This window comes from Crinia signifera, chromosome 2 (assembly GCF_055691185.1).
Source record: "Crinia signifera chromosome 2, ASM5569118v1, whole genome shotgun sequence".
NCBI lineage: Eukaryota > Metazoa > Chordata > Amphibia > Anura > Myobatrachidae > Crinia > Crinia signifera.
In genome coordinates this window covers 381,052,874-381,072,002 of record NC_139218.1, presented here as the reverse complement: position 1 = coordinate 381,072,002, position 19,129 = coordinate 381,052,874, and the positions used below count along the sequence as shown (strand labels likewise).

Here is a 19,129-nt window from a genome sequence, read left to right as displayed (position 1 = left end):
GGCGTGGTGGGAGATTAAAATAGTGTGCCGAGCTGTGCGAGGCACCGTGCCCAAAGCATGGCGAGCGCAGCGAGCCATGCGAGGGGACACGGTGCTATGTTGACTTTTTCACTGTCGACCTAATGACCCTATCGACCTTATACCTGTTGACCTAATGACCCTGTCGACCTAACCCATGTCGACCTTCAGTCAGGTCGACCTAAATGCAAGTCGACCTAATGGTGTAGACCTAATGCTTGTAGACATTAATGCAGTCTGACAAATGATCCCATTCCCCCCTTCCCATTTTTCTAAACCTATTATATGAGACCCAGGGCTTGATGGGAAAATTGTCAAAACTGAAGGGGATCTAGCGCTTATTATAAGGGGGACTTCTGGCAACTATCCGCGGTCGGCGCAGGCGCTGCGGCGCAGATGGCAGGAGTATCCCTCCGCTGGCGTGAATAAGTGTGCGCCGTACGCCTGTCTCTCCTCGCGTGTCGGGCATGCGCACAGTGTCCCCGGCTGCGGCTCCCCGAGTGCGCATGCGCGGAAGGTTGGCGAAAATTCCCGAATGTGTCTGGTTTCCGGAAACGAAGGCACTTCAATCAGCAGCAGCGCTATCATTCCTTGGTTCCCAGCCCTGGTGCCCGGCTCACCTGCTGTGTGCTGTTATGTCCATTCTGTGCTACAACCGGGGCTGCGGCCAGCGCTACGACACGGACTCCAACACCGAGGGTGAGTTTCTGCCCTGCGAGCCCGGTGCCTCCTCCCTCTCTCCCTGCCCTGCCAGCCCGGTGCCCCCTCTCTCCCTGCCCTGCGAGCCCGGTGTCCCCTCCCACCTGCCCTGACAACCCGGTGCCCCCTGCCCTGACAGCCCGGTGCTCGCTCCCACCTTCCTGCTCCGACAGCCGTGTGTCCTCCCTCCTTCCTTTCTACCCTGTTAGCCAGGACCTCCTGCCCTTTGCCCTGTCAGCCTGGTGCCCTCCTTTCTTGCCCCACCCGCCTAGTTCCCTCCTTTTCTGTCAACCTGGAGCCCCCCCCCCCCCCCTCTGTCCTGTCCCCCCATCAGCCTGGTGCCCCACGCCCTCCTCTGTCCTGTCCCCCCATCAGCCTGGTGCCCCACGCCCTCCTCTGTCCTGTCCCCCCATCAGCCTGGTGCCCCATGATCTCCTCTGTCCTGTCTCCTCCCCCCCTCCCCCCCCCATCAGGCTGGTGCCCCACTCTCTCCTCTGTCCTGTCCCCCATCAGCCTGGTTCTCCATGCTCTCCTCTGATTTTCCCTCGTCAGCTTGGTGCACCATGCTCTACCTTTTCCTGCCCCCATTCCCCCCCATCAGCCTGGTGCCCCACGCTCTCTCCTGTCCGTCCTGCCCTCGTCCGCCGGGCACCCCACGCTCTCCTCTCTCACCCCTGCTGCACTGGTGGACTCCGCACTAGGTATTAAGATTTTTGTGAGAATATGTATTAAAATTGTGTCTTCGAGGGATCTCATCAGGGACCTGATGACTTGACCCTAGAGGGGGGAGGGTATAGTATTGTGACCCCTGGCTACCATTGCTGCCGCTCGTTGCTTCGGCCCCCTGCATCTACACTGGGCGAGAGGACCAGGTGGATCTAGTGCCCATTCCTCTGTATCACTTTCCTATTACAGGGTATGGATCATTCGGTCAACCCAAGAAAGTTCGACACTCCTTAGGTTGTCGCCGGGCAGAAGGTCCACAGGGTCCTTGGGTCGACAATGCAGAAGGTCAACACGTATATACGTTTTTTTTTTTCTATTATATGGTCCCTCCATGCCCTAATGGATGGTAGGGTATGTACTACCGCCTGTTCTGGAACCACAGTAGGGGGGAAATAAAATAAAAAAACATGTGTTTACCTTCAGTCCTTGTCGATCCTTCTTCCTGTCGACCTTTCTTGTCCCCACCTAATAACCACATCCCCTATCACTGCCTGGGGATGTTGTAAATAGCAACTTATTAATTTAGAACCTTCCATCAGAGAATAGCAAAAGTCTAGTTGCTATGGGTAACCCCGTTACTCCTGAAAACCTGCACGTTATATGCCCGTTGGCATCAGTAGGCAGCAACCACCCGTTTTGTGTCATCTCTTCTAGGTGTAACCTATTCCACCCAGTATAACCTACATAGTGCATCCAACATGGCCGCCTAATATAGTACCTTTTGTCGAATGGAGAACTCTGTGGAAGTCGCCTATTGTGTTCTCTAGGATTTGTTCTTCGTTATTTCTGTGCCATTTTGTCCTTTTTTTCCTGTAGATGAATCCTCCGCCCGATGTCTCATGCTTTTGATGTCTGTAATGCGTTCAGGAGAAAAGCTCTCTATAAATAAGATAACTAACATGTAGTGCTGTGGGTAACTGATTACTATGTGTTCTAGGTTCCTGCACCTATCATCCCGGTGTCCCGGTCTTTCATGATGCTTTAAAGGTACGTGTGACGGTGTTATCGCTGAAGACTCTTGCTGATCAATATCCAATGTGACTGTGTCCTGACTGGTCTCTTCTCTGTCTACATAGGGCTGGTCGTGCTGTAAACGGAGGACAACGGACTTCTCCGACTTTCTCAGCATTGCAGTGAGTCTGGTGCTGTTGTCTTATGATGTTGCGTGTTTTCATGTTTGCTTTAAAATGTTGGTTCTGAGCAGACTTCAATAGCGGCTGTATCTGATTTCAGGCGGTAACCAAGTCTTCTAAAAGGGAGAAGTGCTGACCCTTTCTTCCTATGCCCCGCCCGCCCTAACCCTCCATAGCCAATGCCTAGCCCTTCTTAACCTTCTCTTCTTAAGATGCAAACACACTGGGGGCCAGATGCACTAAACTTCAAAAGTGATAAAAACAACCAACCAATCAGCTCCTGCCTGACATTTTTCCAACAGTCTGTGACTTGACAGGTAGGAGATGATTGGCTGGCTGTTTATCACTCTCCATTTTATGACTATTTGAAGCTTAGTGCATCTGGCCCTGGGTGTTTTTGCCCAGTGTGTATGCACAGCTATGATGTGGAAAATCGCTGGGCTAAAAATCGCTCTGTGCATATTTTCCCAGGGGAGGACGGCTTTCCATAGCAGGGCACTATGGAAAGCCATCCGTCCCGCTGCTCATCAGTAGATACTGTAAGTGGCAGCTGGCAATGATGCATCAGTGCTCATCGCTGGGCCGTACACACTGGGCGGCTTTTGAGCTGAAAGCAGCTGAAACGGTAAGTGAGCTGCTTTCAGCTCAGAATCACCCAACGTGTATGGGTTTTAGGGGCAGATGTATTAAGCTTTAACAAGAGATAAATGCAAGGGTGATAAAGAGAGATAAACTTCCAGCCAATCACCTGCTAACTGCCATGTTACAGGCTGTGTTTGAAAAAAGTCAGTAAGGAGCTGATTGGCTGGACGTTTATCTCTCCTTATCACACTTGCATTTATCTCTTGTTAAGGCTTAATACATCTGCCCCTAAAGGCCCCCATACACTAGGGTGACTTGTCCTGAGGACAAGTCGCCCCCGACTTCCCCCTGAGAGCTTCCCCAGCTGCTCCCCGGGGGAGCTTGATAAGATTGGCACTTGATGTGCCATTTTTTACATGTGATAAATCGTCTCGATTTATCGCATGTAAACCCGGGGAGCAGGGGGGGGGCTGCAGAACAGGGCTGCTGGTGGGGGGCGTTGCTAAGGCAGCGTGCAGGGGACGCTGCGGGGGACAGTGACAGAGCCGGGCAGGTGGAGGTGGGAGCTGTCAGTGCTGGAAAAAAAAGCCCATACAATGAATGGGCAGCCTGTGATTGGCTGAGCGCTCTCTCAGCCAATTGCTGACTGGCTGAGAGAGCGCTCAGCCAATCACAGGCTGCCCATTCATAGTATGGGCTTTTTTTTTTTCCAGCGCTGACAGCTTTTTCTGCCCAGCTCTGTTACTGCCAACTCTGTGTCCCCCCGCAGCGTCCCCCCCCCGCGCATTGACGGCTCCCTGTGGAGGTAGTGCAGGTGGGGACCGCAGGCATCGCAGAGCAGAGACTGTCGGCGCGGCGGGAGAATAGAAAGAAATCTTATTCAAAAGAGTGGGCGGCCGCAGATTGGCTGAGAGCTCAGCCAATCAGCGGCCGCCCGGTCTTTTGAATAGGATTTCTTCCTATTCTCCTGCCGCACCGACGGTCTCTGGTCTGCGACTCCTGCGGTCCCCGCCTGCACTACCTCCGCCGGGAGCCGTCAATGCGGGGAAGGGGGGGGGGGGGCGCTGCTAGTAAGACAGGGGGGCTGTATATAAAGATATATCGGATCTGAACATCGTGGGTGCTAAAAAGCACCCATGATGGCTCAGATTCCGATATATCTTATGTTCTGCAGGTCCGATGCGCGCTGGACCGCGCATCAGATCAGATGTCAAACACATGCGATTTTGGGCCGAAAATCGCATAGTGTATGGGGGCCTTAAGTGTGGTGAACTGAAATTGAGTTGAGGCCAGCGTGTGTCATAACTAGTCTGACAACTGAGTGCTGTTGCCACCTTCTCATCGTGGGGACAGTCCTTTTGTGGGCTTAAATTATAATTTTCAGAATTTATTGATAAACCAGTGACCTCCTATTGTACCTCGTAGTGTTCATTCTAGCACTCGCTATCTTTTTAAACCCATGCAGTTCCTGTTCCCTGCCTGGGGTGTCGCTGTCTGCTGTGGTGTTTCTAGCACAGGTCTGGTTTGCATATCAGTGCTGCTATAAAGACCACACTGTGCTCAATGCACTACAGCAGACAGTGACACCCCAGGCAGGGAAGAGGAACTGCATGGATTTTCAAAGATAGCGGGTGCTAGAATGAACACTAACCTCGTAATTATGGTGGGACCTTGGTGCTCTCCATTCAAAATCATTGTATCAACATTGCAGCTTTAGAAGAGCTCCAGGGGTAGTGGTGTAATTTTGTTAATTTTTCGTCAAAAGTCCTATTTCAGATACCAGAATATTTTTCAGTAAGTGTAATACCCGGCATAGTGCGTTTGAGTAGGTAAGGATGGTATCTTTCTTTTGATGGCACCCAGTCAGTAGAGGTGAAAGCGCCTGGCTTCAGGGATAAACTCATGAAAGGTTTTGTCCATGGTTTGGTATTCTAGCTTTTTTTCCCATTTTGGCTGCTTTGTAGGGCTGCACAAAGGGGCTACACTGCAATGAAAAACCTCCGGAACCTGTGAAGCCTGAGGTGAAGATCACATCGGACAGGAAAGAGGTGGACTTAAAACCAAAATTCACTGAACACATTATTCAGGCACCAAAACCTGTAGAATCCATAAAGAGGCCCAGGTGAGTAGGAAGAAGGCTTTGGGCACATAGTAAAGTGACGACAATAGAATAATCTGTTTGATCCAGTTTACAGAATGTCGGAGTATTCGAGTGGTATAATCTATTTGATGATGTACAGTATGTAATGAACTAGGAAAGCATTGTAAAGGCACAATGGAGCAGATGTATTAAGACTTAACAAGATATAAATGCACGGGTGATAAAGATAGATAAACGCCCAGCCAATCACCTTCTAACTGCCATGTTACAGGCTGTGTTTGAATAAAGTTTTTTGATTTAGTCTTTAATAACCACACACCTAGTCCCTTTGTGTAAATCCCCTGTTTGCCTGTCTTTCAGCGCCGATGAGCCTTTGACGCCGTTACAGTTAAAGGTGTCGGCTTCACTGAAGCAAGCTCTTGATAAATTGAAGCTTTCATCGGAAACGGATGAGACGATAGCAGGTATTTAGTGTTACCAGAGTAACGATACTGCGATGCTCAAGGCTAGTTATGCCAGCATCCTGGGTGTATCTCTTTTTGGTGGCACTTGTGGATTTAAACCACAGAAAACGAGTAACCGCAACCTTTCTAGTCCAACTTTTTCATTTTTAAACCAAGATTTTCATCATAACCCATGAGACCTAGGAAGATCTTACCGTAAATAGCTTGGATATGACTAAAACATGCGCTGCTAGTGTGCCTTGAAGGCCGCGGTTGGGAATGCATGAACTAGAATCCGTGAGTGCCACCATAAAGAGAGATATTATTAGATGGATATAAATAATATTAGATAGGCAGATGTAGCCACGTTCATCGGTGCTGCACCACGGCCGCTTGTGCTTGTTTGGCGCGACAATGTCACACCCGTGATGTGTAATCGGTATGCCATATCATCGCCGCTCGTTGCGCTTCTATGATCACGTCAATCTTTGGGTATTTTGCACGTGGCGTTTGGCGCAGCAACGATGAGCGTGGCTACATTTTGTAAATCTAGATAAGCCTGGAGTGACGCTTGGACTTTTATATGCTACAGTATTGTGGGGGATACTGGGGGTCATTTCTATTTTTTGAGGTTGCTGGAATGCTTCATCCAGATCTAATATATAGTTCCTGGTGGTTCACACCCCGACATGTCTGCAAACTTACTGGGGCAGTACACAAAGGAGGGCTGAAAAGTAAAGTAAAGCAGTTCCCAAACTCCCCCATTACAATCCAGGTTTCAAGGATATCCATGCCCGAGCCCATGCAACTTAATTAGTACTTAAGCACAGATATGAAGGTTTATTCTTAAAGAAAGAAACCTATTTAGTCCAATCAACATTTAGTTCCCCACATGGACCTTTTTATCAGGATAAATACAGAATTACCCGTAAGGGGTAGATTTAGTAAAGGGGTAGATCGGTGAAGTGATAAACTGTCTGGTTTTTATCACCGTCCAATCAGCTCTTACTTGTGAAGTTACAGGCTTGGTTTGAAAAATGAGAAGTCGGAGCTGATTGACCGGTGATAAAAACCAGACACTTTATCACTTCACCGAGCTTAATAAATCTACCCCTCAGTTACTTATAACCCTAGTGGACTAAAAGTTCTGCCCATAGCTAATTATTCATATGCCCATTATGACACTATGGGGGCAGATATTTTCAACATGGTGAAGTGATAAAGCCTGTGACTTCATAGTAGCTGATTGGCTGGTGTGTTCTCACCTTCCACTTTATCACTTCACCATTCTATATACATAATGTCCTATTCATAACAAAAGAATCCGCTCATAAGTCTAGATGCAGAAAGTTTCTAGGGTCATTGATATGTGATCAATGTTATAGGTATAATAGATTATCAATCAGAGTACCTCGAGTCTGGCAATTCCCATGTTGAGACCTCTAGAGAACGCTCATACACTTCCTGTCTACATTGCACGGTCAGTGTGGTGTCCGCCTGTTATTTCTGCAGTTACTCATGACCTTGCTAATGAAGTGGGTGTCTATAAAAAGCATCAGCCACAGAGGAGATATGAGAAAACAAATTCTTTCCAAATCCTTGTTGGCTTAATCTATTGATGTGAAGAGAACAAGCGAGCGGGGGTGCTCACAAACACGGTGTAAACACAGAGCTCCGAATCCTTTCATGGGCTGATACTGCTGCATGTTAGGTACAGGTCGGGTCTCCCTTATCCGTGTATTCCGAAAAACGAAATATTCCGAAAACAGTGTTATTATTTTTTCTGAATATTCAGACCCTTTTTTTTTTCATACTTACCTCATCCCCCGATGTCCATGGCGGCATTCCGGATTCCTCTTCAGCGGCATCTACGGTCCCACCGGGTGCACTCACACAATGCACCCTTGGGACCGGAGATGCAGCTGAAGAGGATCCTGAAGCCCGCCGTGGATGTCGGGGGACCATAGAGGCACCACCATGGGTCCAGGTAAGTATGGGGGGGGGGGATTCCAAAATCCAGAAAAATGCCTTCTCAAAAATGCTTGTGGTCCCGAGAGAAAGTGCTCGGCCTTGATCCTGGATTTATTTTGCGAAAGTATAAGTCGGGTTCAAAAACGGTTTATGGGTATCCATGCTTCATTCCAGATGGTTTAGTTACTGACTGAAGTGCTAGTTAAGTTGCATGTGCTCAGGCATGGATATCCTTAAAACCTGGACTGCAGTGGAGGAGTTTGGGAACTGCTTTAACTGTTCGCTACCCTAGAGTGGGAATTTTTTTTGCAAAACCCCAGGTAAAAAAAAAAATATATATAACATGAAGTAGCTTGTGTTTATATGTCATCCTTAGGGTCAGTAATGTGGGGCGTACGGTTGCTCTTTTGTTTTTCCACATGTTTTATGATTGGGAGCCACCAGCACTGGTTTTGCTTGTTACATTGACCATAAATTGGAATCGGTCCTGGACCACACCACCCTAAGGCATCCCCTTGCAAGTGGTTTTTTTAATTTGTTTGCTTTTTGCACATAGATGAAGAGACCGGAGAACTCAAAGTCGGAACATTTTGTAAAAATGGTGGCTGCACTAAGGTAATTCTTCAAGTATTGGTTCAGTGTTAAAAAGAAAAAGTGTAAATAGTGAGTGTACTGTTATTTCTATGTAATATAAAGCTTCCAATGTGTAGCTAGTAAGTTTGCTGGGGAGGGGGGACTGTGTACTATAAGGCATCCAGTGTGTAGTAGTGAGTGTGCTGTAGGGGAGGTGTGTGCTTTACACACTCCAGTGTGTAGGTAGTGAGTGTGCTGTAGTAGTGGTGTGTACTATACGACCTCCAGTGTGCTGTAGGGGAGGTGTGTCCTATAAGGCCTCCAGTGTGTAGTAGTGAGTGTGCTGTAGGGGAGGTGTGTGCTTTACAGACTCCAGTGTGTAGGTAGTGAGTGTGCTGTAGTAGTGGTGTGTACTATACGACCTCCAGTGTGCTGTAGGGGAGGTGTGTCCTATAAGGCCTCCAGTGTGTAGTAGTGAGTGTGCTGTAGGGGAGGTGTGTGCTTTACACACTCCAGTGTGTAGGTAGTGAGTGTGCTGTAGTAGTGGTGTGTACTATACGACCTCCAGTGTGCTGTAGGGGAGGTGTGTCCTATAAGGCCTCCAGTGTGTAGTAGTGAGTGTGCTGTAGGGGAGGTGTGTGCTTTACACACTCCAGTGTGTAGGTAGTGAGTGTGCTGTAGTAGTGGTGTGTACTATACGACCTCCAGTGTGCTGTAGGGGAGGTGTGTCCTATAAGGCCTCCAGTGTGTAGTAGTGAGTGTGCTGTAGGGGAGGTGTGTGCTTTACAGACTCTAGTGTGTAGGTAGTGAGTGTGCTGTAGTAGTGGTGTTTACTATACGACCTCCAGTGTGCTGTAGGGGAGGTGTGTCCTATAAGGCCTCCAGTGTGTAGTAGTGAGTGTGCTGTAGGGGAGGTGTGTGCTTTACAGACTCCAGTGTGTAGGTAGTGAGTGTGCTGTAGTAGTGGTGTGTACTATATGACCTCCAGTGTGCTGTAGGGGAGGTGTGTCCTATAAGGCCTCCAGTGTGTAGTAGTGAGTGTGCTGTAGGGGAGGTGTGTGCTTTACAGACTCCAGTGTGTAGGTAGTGGTGTGTACTATACGACCTCCAGTGTGCTGTAGGGGAGGTGTGTCCTATAAGGCCTCCAGTGTGTAGGTAGTGAGTGTGCTGTAGGGGAGGTGTGTGCTATATAGACTCCAGGTAGTGAGTGTGCTATAATAAATAGGCCCCAGGACTCTTCATCTATTTGTGCTTTTCCCTCAGTCATTTGCTGGACCACAGAGCAATGAAGAGGTCTGTCAGTATCACAGTGGTTTTCCCATCTTCCATGAAGGGTATGTGGAGACTCTGATTCTATTAATAATGTGCATTGTAGCATCTTCCATGTGGTCATTACAATCTACCTGGCCTGTCGTTTACTCCCAGGATGCTGAAATACAGGGAGAGGAATGAACCGACTGAGTTGGCCATAACTGGAATCCAGACTAGGGGGGAAATGAGTATTAATGAGGCCAGGGGTTAACGAAGGCCAGGTGGTCTGAGAGGCATAAGGGTTGTCAAATGAGAGATTTAATAATACAATGTCTATAATTCATAATACACTACACAGCACTAGCCACACAGCCACAATGTTGCCCTTCAATAGTCAAATTCAGCCCTCTGCCCTAGAGTGAGCACTACACTCACCCTAAGCTGCTGGGTAGTCACCAATACCTCACTGCTAAGCGGATGCCATCATAGCGTATTAGTTATGTTACACCTTTGCCAGGAGCATTAGATTGGGCAGTAGAGGGGAACACTAGCAGTTTACTTGGAACTACATTTATATTGAAGACCATGTTCGTTCTTCATACTTTGTATGTTCATTTGAATTTATTTAGGATGAAATATTGGACCTGCTGCAAGAGGAAAACTTCTGATTTTAATACATTTCTTTCTCAAGAAGGATGTTTAAAGGGGACACATTTATGGATTAAGAAAGATGACGTAAGTAGAAGTTGGAGAAATAATAATTACCCTCTCCCCTCCGCGCACGTGAGGGAGAACCGGAACACTGACCAGACATGCTGGTCCTGCCAGCCTACTGGTTAGTATGTAGATCCGCCTTACGCATCTGCCAGCCTACTGGTTAGTATGTAGATCCGCCTTGCGCATCTGCCAGCCTACTGGTTAGTATGTAGATCAGCCTTACGCATCTGCCAGCCTTACTGGTTAGTATGTAGATCAGCCGTACGCATCTGCCAGCCTTACTGGTTAGTATGTAGATCAGCCTTGCGCATCTAGAAGCCTACTGGTTAGTATGTAGATCAGCCTTACGCATCTGCCAGCCTGCTGGTTAGTATGTAGATTAGCCTTACGCATCTGCCAGCCTACTGGTTAGTATGTAGATCAGCCTTACGCATCTGCCAGCCTACTGGTTAGTATGTAGATCCGCCTTACGCATCTGCCAGCCTACTGGTTAGTATGTAGATCAGCCTTGCGCATCTGCCAGCCTACTGGTTAGTATGTAGATCAGCCGTACGCATCTGCCAGCCTACTGGTTAGTATGTAGATCAGCCTTGCACATCTGCCAGCCTACTGGTTAGTATGTAGATCAGCCTTGCACATCTGCCAGCCTACTGGTTAGTATGTAGATCAGCCTTGCACATCTGCCAGCCTACTGGTTAGTATGTAGATTAGCCTTGCGCATCTGCCAGCCTACTGGTTAGTATGTAGATCAGCCTTGCGCATCTGCCAGCCTACTGGTTAGTATGTAGATCAGCCTTGCGCATCTGCCAGCCTACTGGTTAGTATGTAGTTTAGCCTTGCGCATCTGCCAGCCTGCTGGTTAGTATGTAGATTAGCCTTACGCATCTGCCAGCCTACTGGTTAGTATGTAGTTTAGCCTTGCGCATCTGCCAGCCTGCTGGTTAGTATGTAGATCAGCCTTAAAATCTGCCAGCCTACTGGTTAGTATGTAGATCAGCCTTACGCATCTGCCAGCCTACTGGTTAGTATGTAGAACAGCCGTACGCATCTGCCAGCCTACTGGTTAGTATGTAGAACAGCCTTGCGCATCTGCCAGCCTACTGGTTAGTATGTAGTTTAGCCTTGCGCATCTGCCAGCCTGCTGGTTAGTATGTAGATCAGCCTTACGCATCTGCCAGCCTACTGGTTAGTATGTAGATCAGCCTTACGCATCTGCCAGCCTGCTGGTTAGTATGTAGATCAGCCTTACGCATCTGCCAGCCTACTGGTTAGTATGTAGATCAGCCTTGCGCATCTGCCAGCCTACTGGTTAGTATGTAGATCAGCCTTGCGCATCTGCCAGCCTACTGGTTAGTATGTAGATCAGCCTTACGCATCTGCCAGCCTACTGGTTAGTATGTAGATCAGCCTTGCGCATCTGCCAGCCTACTGGTTAGTATGTAGATCAGCCTTACGCATCTGCCAGCCTACTGGTTAGTATGTAGATCAGCCTTACGCATCTGCCAGCCTACTGGTTAGTATGTAGATCAGCCTTACGCATCTGCCAGCCTACTGGTTAGTATGTAGATCAGCCTTACGCATCTGCCAGCCTACTGGTTAGTATGTAGATCAGCCTTACGCATCTGCCAGCCTACTGGTTAGTATGTAGATCAGCCTTGCGCATCTGCCAGCCTACTGGTTAGTATGTAGATCAGCCTTGCGCATCTGCCAGCCTACTGGTTAGTATGTAGATCAGCCTTGCGCATCTGCCAGCCTACTGGTTAGTATGTAGATCAGCTGTAAGCATCTGCCAGCCTACTGGTTAGTATGTAGATCAGCCTTACGCATCTGCCAGCCTACTGGTTAGTATGTAGATCAGCCTTACGCATCTGCCAGCCTACTGGTTAGTATGTAGATCAGCCTTGCGCATCTGCCAGCCTACTGGTTAGTATGTAGATCAGCCTTGCGCATCTGCCAGCCTACTGGTTAGTATGTAGATCAGCTGTAAGCATCTGCCAGCCTACTGGTTAGTATGTAGATCAGCCTTACGCATCTGCCAGCCTACTGGTTAGTATGTAGATCAGCCTTACGCATCTGCCAGCCTACTGGTTAGTATGTAGATCAGCCTTACGCATCTGCCAGCCTACTGGTTAGTATGTAGATCAGCCTTGCGCATCTGCCAGCCTACTGGTTAGTATGTAGATCAGCCTTGCGCGTCTGCCATCTGGTACCTCACTGTTGGTTAAACATACCACCTAGGCAAACAGGGGGTGAACTACACACCCCAAACAGATTAATCCAAGAGGTTTCACCAATCTCTTTAATGTACCAGTGTCTTTGTTCCGGATACTGAGCTACACTATTCACTCCTCTGTTCACCTCTAAGTCTTCCTGTTTTAGGCAGTCACACATTTGGAAGCCAAGCCTGGGGCAGTTTTTCAATCCAGAGATTCGGAATAGAAAAATGCTCAATTCTGGGATTGGCTTCTCTAATAAATGTTTGTTTTTAATAAATAAAATAAAAACACACCGGCTGCCCTGCATATTTATTTACATGGTCTGGTGTGGGCGGTGCGGGGTTGCATGCATTTTTGGGGCCAAAGCCTAGGTTCCCGAGATTGGCCGCCCTAGTTACACACTAAAGCAAAGGCCATGTATGCTTTACAAACCATGTGCAGTCTGATCAATCCAATCGTGCCATCATTTCACACTTGCGCTGTCTTGCATTAAACACCCCCCCCCCCCCTTCTGATCTCACTTAAAAATGGCTGCCCATGTGCCTCCTCTGTCCACTTAGACAAGCTTCAGTGTGCGGCCCCAGCATGTCTGCTAACGCAGGGTGCAACTTACTGGGATGCTAGTTACTTGTGTATACATGCAGTACCAAGAGGCATATTACAGTGCGCAAACAAAAGGTATGAATACACCATAGTAACAGTGTACGCAACGTTACCTGGCAAATACTAAGAATTGTACATGGCTGATGCACTACAGTACAATCATTGCCTTATTGGCATTGTAACTTTATTTACAGGGTAAAAAGGTGGTTCCATGTCGACACGACTGGCACCAGACCGGAAGCGGAGTCACCATCTCAATCTATGCCAAAAACTCCATCCCTGAGCTCAGCTACGTAGAGGCCAACAGCACAGTGGTGAGTAGAACCGTGTTGTGCTGACTGCTGTTGAGAAGGACTATACAGTCTTTTTCCCTTACTGCTCCTATCATCTTGCAGGCTGAATTATTCCACCTCTTGGCAGCCTTTAAAATACTTTATTTGTATAATACGTGTTCAAGTGAAAGCGTTTGATTGGTGCTTGTATGTTAGGCCTAGTGGTCCCGTAAATGCTTTTTTTGTAAAACAGAAAAAGTACCCTCTTCGTGCCATCCTATCGGTGTAGGATCAGCGGAGCATGGCGTTCGGCCAGGAATGGGGATATATCACTTTATAGCCATGTAATTAGATTTTCTACAGTGAGAGAATTTGCAGAAGACTGAGAACAAATGAAGCGCGCATCTGTCTGGGATCCTGCTCACTAGAACCGGCTTCTTTCTGTTTTGTTTAGGTTAATATTCAGATTGTGTTTGAGGGCGAGAAGGAATTTCAGCAGAACGTACAATTGTGGGGGGTAAGTGCTGTGTGTTTGTCTAATAAATGCTGCATGTGTGTTATCATTAAGGGGCTTATTCTGGTTCACTCCTTCTGGCAAATTCCTTCTTAGATGGACAAAAATATGTGCACTGCAGGTGGGGCAGATGTAACATGTGCAGAGAGTTAGATTTGGGTGGGGTTTTACTTCAAAGTGAGATCTATATTGCAGTGTAAAAATAAAGCAGTTAGTATATTCCCTGCACAGAAACAAAATACCTCACCCAAATCGAACTCTCTCTCTGCACAAGTTACATCTGCCCCCCTGCAGTGCATATGGTTTTGTCCTCCTAAGAAGGAATTTGCCAGAAGGAGTGAACCAGAATAAGGCCCTAAGTGACGGTTGTCAATTTTATTTGTAATGGATATGATCTATTGAGCGGTTTGCCCGACCTTTTTCTATTTTGTACAGTGACTTTTTTTGTACAGTTTAATGTGCATTGCATTGTGTTTGGTATTGTTAAGCTGGGTACACACTAGAGCTGGGGTAGCCAACCCTAGTCCTCGAGAGCTACCAACAGTGCATGTTTTGCAGGTCTCCTCACAGAATCACAAGTGAGCTAATTAGCTCCATCTGTGGATCTTTTAAAATGTGTCAGTGATTAATGAGTGCAGCTGTGCAGCAGCTAGGTTGTCTGGAAAATGTAAACTGTTGGTAGCTCTCGAGGGCTAGGTTTGGCTACCACTGCACTAGACTAGACATCTGGGAGATGCCCGCCGGGCCCTATCCAATGCTGTCTTTCCCGACAGCATTGAGCAGGGTATCTCGGCAGAACGAGCCCGACCTCACTAGCTGTCGGGCTCGTTCTGCCGAGAACGGCCGGAAAGTGACGAGCTGCCGGCTGCAGCTCGCCTCTTCCCGGCCGCAACTCGCGGCCACGCCCACTTCTCGCTCCCCGGCAGGTGGGACATTGATCCCGCCTGCTTGTTCTCGGTCAAGCTGACAGAGACTGGGTCTGGGTCACGGCGGTCGAGCAAGCTCGACTGCCGTGACCCCCACATTGAATACCCCCCTTAGACTCGGTTATGTAGTGGAGGACAGGGCTGTGCTTCTGATTGTCCATGTGTTATAATTGGCAGCCAGCACCACCAGTTTTGCCTATTGCTTTGACCATAAATAATCTGATTTTGATCCAGACCAACAACCCGAGAGCAAGATCCTCAGTCGCATTCCAAGGTGTCTAACTGTTAACCATTTCAGGTCCAAGGTCTAATCAGACTCAACAGCCCTAGCGCTAGTAGCAGATCCAATGGGGAGCCACTTTACAATAAGAACATTAACATCGCTCAACATTCAATGGAAACCATTTTTGAATAAAAATTTTTTTTAAATGACACCTAATTTAAACATTTAATCCAGACTGTTGATCGCACTGCAAAGAGTTAAGTGGCTGCAGAGAGCAGGTGAATTACTAATTTGTACCTGGCTTTATTTGAGGTTTTTTTAGTCTAGACCAGGCATGTCCAAACTATGTCCCTCTAGCTGTTGTGAAACTACACATCCCAGCATGCCTTGCCATAGTTTTAGCATTCCCTAATAGCAAATATGTGGCAAGGCATGATGGGACTTGTAGTTTCACAAAGCTGGATGGTCATGCCTGGTCTAGACATACCGTTTGGGAACCACTGCTATAGACCATGCAAAGATATGAGGATTTATGGTGCCCCATAAATTAACTTTTTTTTTTTTTTTTTTTAACCCTTTGGGTGCCAAGTGAATTTGTCCAAAACCGGTGTGAAAATTGTCAAGCAAACATTTTTTATTCATTGTAATGACATTGTTATATAGGAAATATGATTTATTTTTATTTATTTATTTTTTAACACAACTTTTTTTAAATGTGTATATAACAAATGTGAGCGCCGCTGGCATTTTTACCCGATATTTTGCACATCTCTCAGATATTGCCACTCAAAGGGGGATATTCAATGTTGGGTCATGACTGTCGAGCTGGCCCGACAGCCGTGACCCTGTCCCGTTCTCGCGCTGCTCGACTGAGATTCTACAGGCGGGATTCAATGTCCCGCCTGCTGCAGGCTGAGAAGGGGGCGTGGCCCTGATAAGCGGCTGAGAGCTCGTCAATTCCCGGCCATTCTCGGCAGAACGAGCACGACTGCTTGTGAAATCGGGCTCATTCTGCCGAGATCCCCTGTTCAATCAATGCTGTCGAGGAAGGGTCCTGCAGCCATCTACCCCGTTGGGAATGGCTGCGGGAGATTGAATATCTCCCAAAGGATTAAGCATGTGATCCTTGTTGGGCTCCATATTACTATTTTATGTGTTTTTCAGATAAATGTGCATTCCAGCGCAGGTAATTGAATAGACCCCCCCACAAGTTCTCATTTGTGTGGGTTCTGCATAAACAAATCGCTGGGTTTTATATTTGAGCAAAGTATCAACATCGAGACAAAAGGGTTGGAAAAGAGGACAAACTGTTGGTGATTTAGCATTTTACACGGATCTTCTTTCTGTCCCATATAGGTTATTGATGTTAAAAAAAGTTACGTGAGCTTAACGGCAACAAAGGTGGAGATATTCATGAAGAAGTCTGAGCCCATGACCTGGGCTAGGCTAGAACTTCCCCAGCCCATCGTCCCCAAACAGGCTGACCGTACAGACTCACAGGAATGACTGCACGGCTGTGGGAGTTGCTGACCAATATTAGACATTCAAGTGATTTATAACAAAAAGGTCGATTTGCTTCAAGATGTGTGTAGACATTGCCCACTTGTAACCTAAGGGCGTCCTGATCTTCTACATCGGCCAGTGCCCCAATGACTATGACCAAATAGATTCCGTCTTGATTTGCAGTCCAACACTGTAACGTCTGCTCATCGAGGTCTTGTCTGTACTTCATTCCATTGGAGATGAAATCCATAGAATTGTTCACAATGGTTCATTGAGTATATATTTTTTGTCCACTAGGGGGTGCAGGGAACACTGGGGGCGGGGCCTGGAGAGGAGAGCCTGGGCACCATATTTTTTTTTAAATTCTAAACCTCTTACGTTGGTGCAAATCTTTGAATGCTCTTATGCCTTAGATAAGTGTTTTTACAAATCTGTATTTTGTATTGTCACATAATACAATGATGTGTATGGAAATGTTTTTTTTTTTAATTATTATTATATCAAATTCTGTTTAATCTTGATATGTTTGTCCATACAGTTGACCTCTTACGTGGCTGGATAGTGTTCATTCTAGGATTATTATTTTTAGGACAGGGAACTGACCACCATGCAGGGCTCTTCTTTCAATCGGGAGGGCACATTTTATATTACAAAATTTTTTTTTTGCAAACTGCACCATTATTACGCCCATTCAACAATGTCATACTCTGCTATGCCCATTACATATTCTGTCGTAATGGCCATTACACATTATGGCACACACTGTAATGCCTCTTACACATTATACCACACACCATAATGCCCATTACAAATGGTGGCATACACCGTAATAACCATTGCACGTGATGGCACACCGAAAATTATCAGTGGCAGTGCCACACACAAAAAGGGCAGGGTGCAGTTTGAGGTTTTAAAAACAGGCAGTGTGCGGCACCCTGCAAAAGAGGGAACACTAGCTGGATGTTAACATATGGGGGCATAGAAAATAGGGTCCGAGTTTGCCAGAGGTGTGGGGTGCCAGTTGATCTTGTGTTTTTTTTTTTAGTGGCATTTATCAGGGGAAAAACCAGGTTGGTTTTGCCTTGTAAATGATTGCCGCTTACCGCACCTCCGACAAATTCAGACCCTATTACATATACTCCAAGACTTTTTTTTAAAGAGTTACTTTGAATCAAAAAAAATTTTTTCCAAACCAAGAAAATGGTTACACCCTCATGCCAGCCCTACAGACTGCTGATGTCTTTTTAAGGCTTCGTTCGAGCCGGCTGTCTGCTCGTGCAATACAACGGTCACTCGCACTAACCGCGATCTCCTGTTTAAACCGTAACATGGTCCGCTTATCGGGGTTATCAGGGATATTGTATCGCCTGCCTCAGGCAAAAGCAAAATCCCAGAAAACTGCTGCGTTGAAGCACATGATTTACTGATGTTGTGTTTTCAGGAAAACATGTGCTTTTTATCGGGTGATCCAAATTGGATAGCCAGATTTAAACTTTTTTTTTTTTGTTAATCAGGGATAATAGGACAACTCTATAATCTGGGTGTTAGAGTTTGGTTTCATTTAAAATCCACAGGAGCGCACGCCTGGGGCTCACAAGTAAAGATCCCTATAAGCTGCATAGTAATGTAACAGAGGGATTGGTGTTTTACTTTGAAATGGAATCTATATTTTTATAATAAAGGCCGCTGCAGGTTTGTGAGATATACAAACTGGACAGTGGCCATAGGACCTTCCAAAACCAAGTAGATCTATCCTGTCAGGTGTACAAATTCTATATTTTGTCCCTAAAGAGTAGACTTTATATTTCCCTGTAACTTTTTGTACATATTACATACAGTCCATTGCATCGAATGGCAGAAACTTGATGACCACTTCGGACATAAGCCAAAGCATACATACTTAATGTAACTTATTACGCCCCCATCGTTCCCTGTGATTAATTTCCCTCCGAAGCAGACTTTCCCACCAGTCCCCCATTCTCATTACACATTTTCAACCATTCAACTGTTACTTAAATTCCCCCCTCCCCATAATTCATTCCACCTCCTCTGCACTGTAATTAAAGTATGCTAAAAAAAAAGCATTGATGCAAAACGTGATCAGTTCATCAATTTACAAAGTAAAGTTCCATGATGGAATGTGTTTTTTTTTTTTTTTTTTTTTTTTTTATATATCTGCATGTGTTGCAACTTTATTGACTGGTTTTCTTAATGCAATTGTACAAATCTTAAAGAATAAAAGAATTTGAGAAAAACAAAAACAGATACTAGCCCGCAACAGGTGACCTAACCTTGGGATGCAATTATTATAAGGTACTCTTTAGGTACTCTTTAGGTACTCTTTACTTAGAAGGGCGCCCATCTCGGGCATTGAATGCACTAAAAAATCAGGTGCGATGCGACAGACGAGATGCCCGAGATTTCTTATAGGGAACAATGTTAAATGTCTCAATTGACCCGATTTTCCTGTTCAATGCCTCAATTGACCCAATTTTTCCATAGGAAACAATGTTAAATGGGCCACAGAGGCCAAATAGGCACCCTGAAGTGAATAATGGCCACCCGAATTGTTAACGCCACCCCACGATCAACGTCAACCCGAAGCGTGGCGAGCGCGGCGGTACGCGTCCTACGACCTTTTCATACCCCCACTATCCA

The 19,129-nt window shown here is 46.6% G+C and overlaps 1 protein-coding gene across 1 annotated transcript; it reads left to right on the top strand.

Annotated features, from left to right (window-relative positions):
• The first annotated feature begins 507 nt into the window (after window positions 1-507).
• On the top strand, window positions 508-17,572 carry CHORDC1 (cysteine and histidine rich domain containing 1). Its single transcript, XM_083170152.1, has 11 exons — window positions 508-717; window positions 2,381-2,430; window positions 2,520-2,576; window positions 5,123-5,280; window positions 5,620-5,723; window positions 8,230-8,288; window positions 9,510-9,580; window positions 10,127-10,232; window positions 13,228-13,347; window positions 13,760-13,822; window positions 16,325-17,572. The coding sequence occupies exons 1-11, from the start codon at window positions 525-527 to the stop codon at window positions 16,472-16,474; spliced, it is 1,131 nt and encodes a 376-aa protein (XP_083026278.1). The 5' UTR covers window positions 508-524; the 3' UTR covers window positions 16,475-17,572.
• The last annotated feature ends 1,557 nt before the right edge of the window (window positions 17,573-19,129 follow it).

Excerpts from the sequence above, each read along its gene's own strand:
- CHORDC1 (XM_083170152.1), top strand. The coding sequence starts at position 525 with ATGCGCGGAAGGTTGGCGAAAATTCCCGAATGTGTCTGGTTTCCGGAA. Across the intron at positions 5,281-5,619 it reads GAATCCATAAAGAGGCCCAG|CGCCGATGAGCCTTTGACGC; the intron begins GTGAGTAGGAAG and ends CCTGTCTTTCAG. Across the intron at positions 9,581-10,126 it reads TTTCCCATCTTCCATGAAGG|GATGAAATATTGGACCTGCT; the intron begins GTATGTGGAGAC and ends GAATTTATTTAG.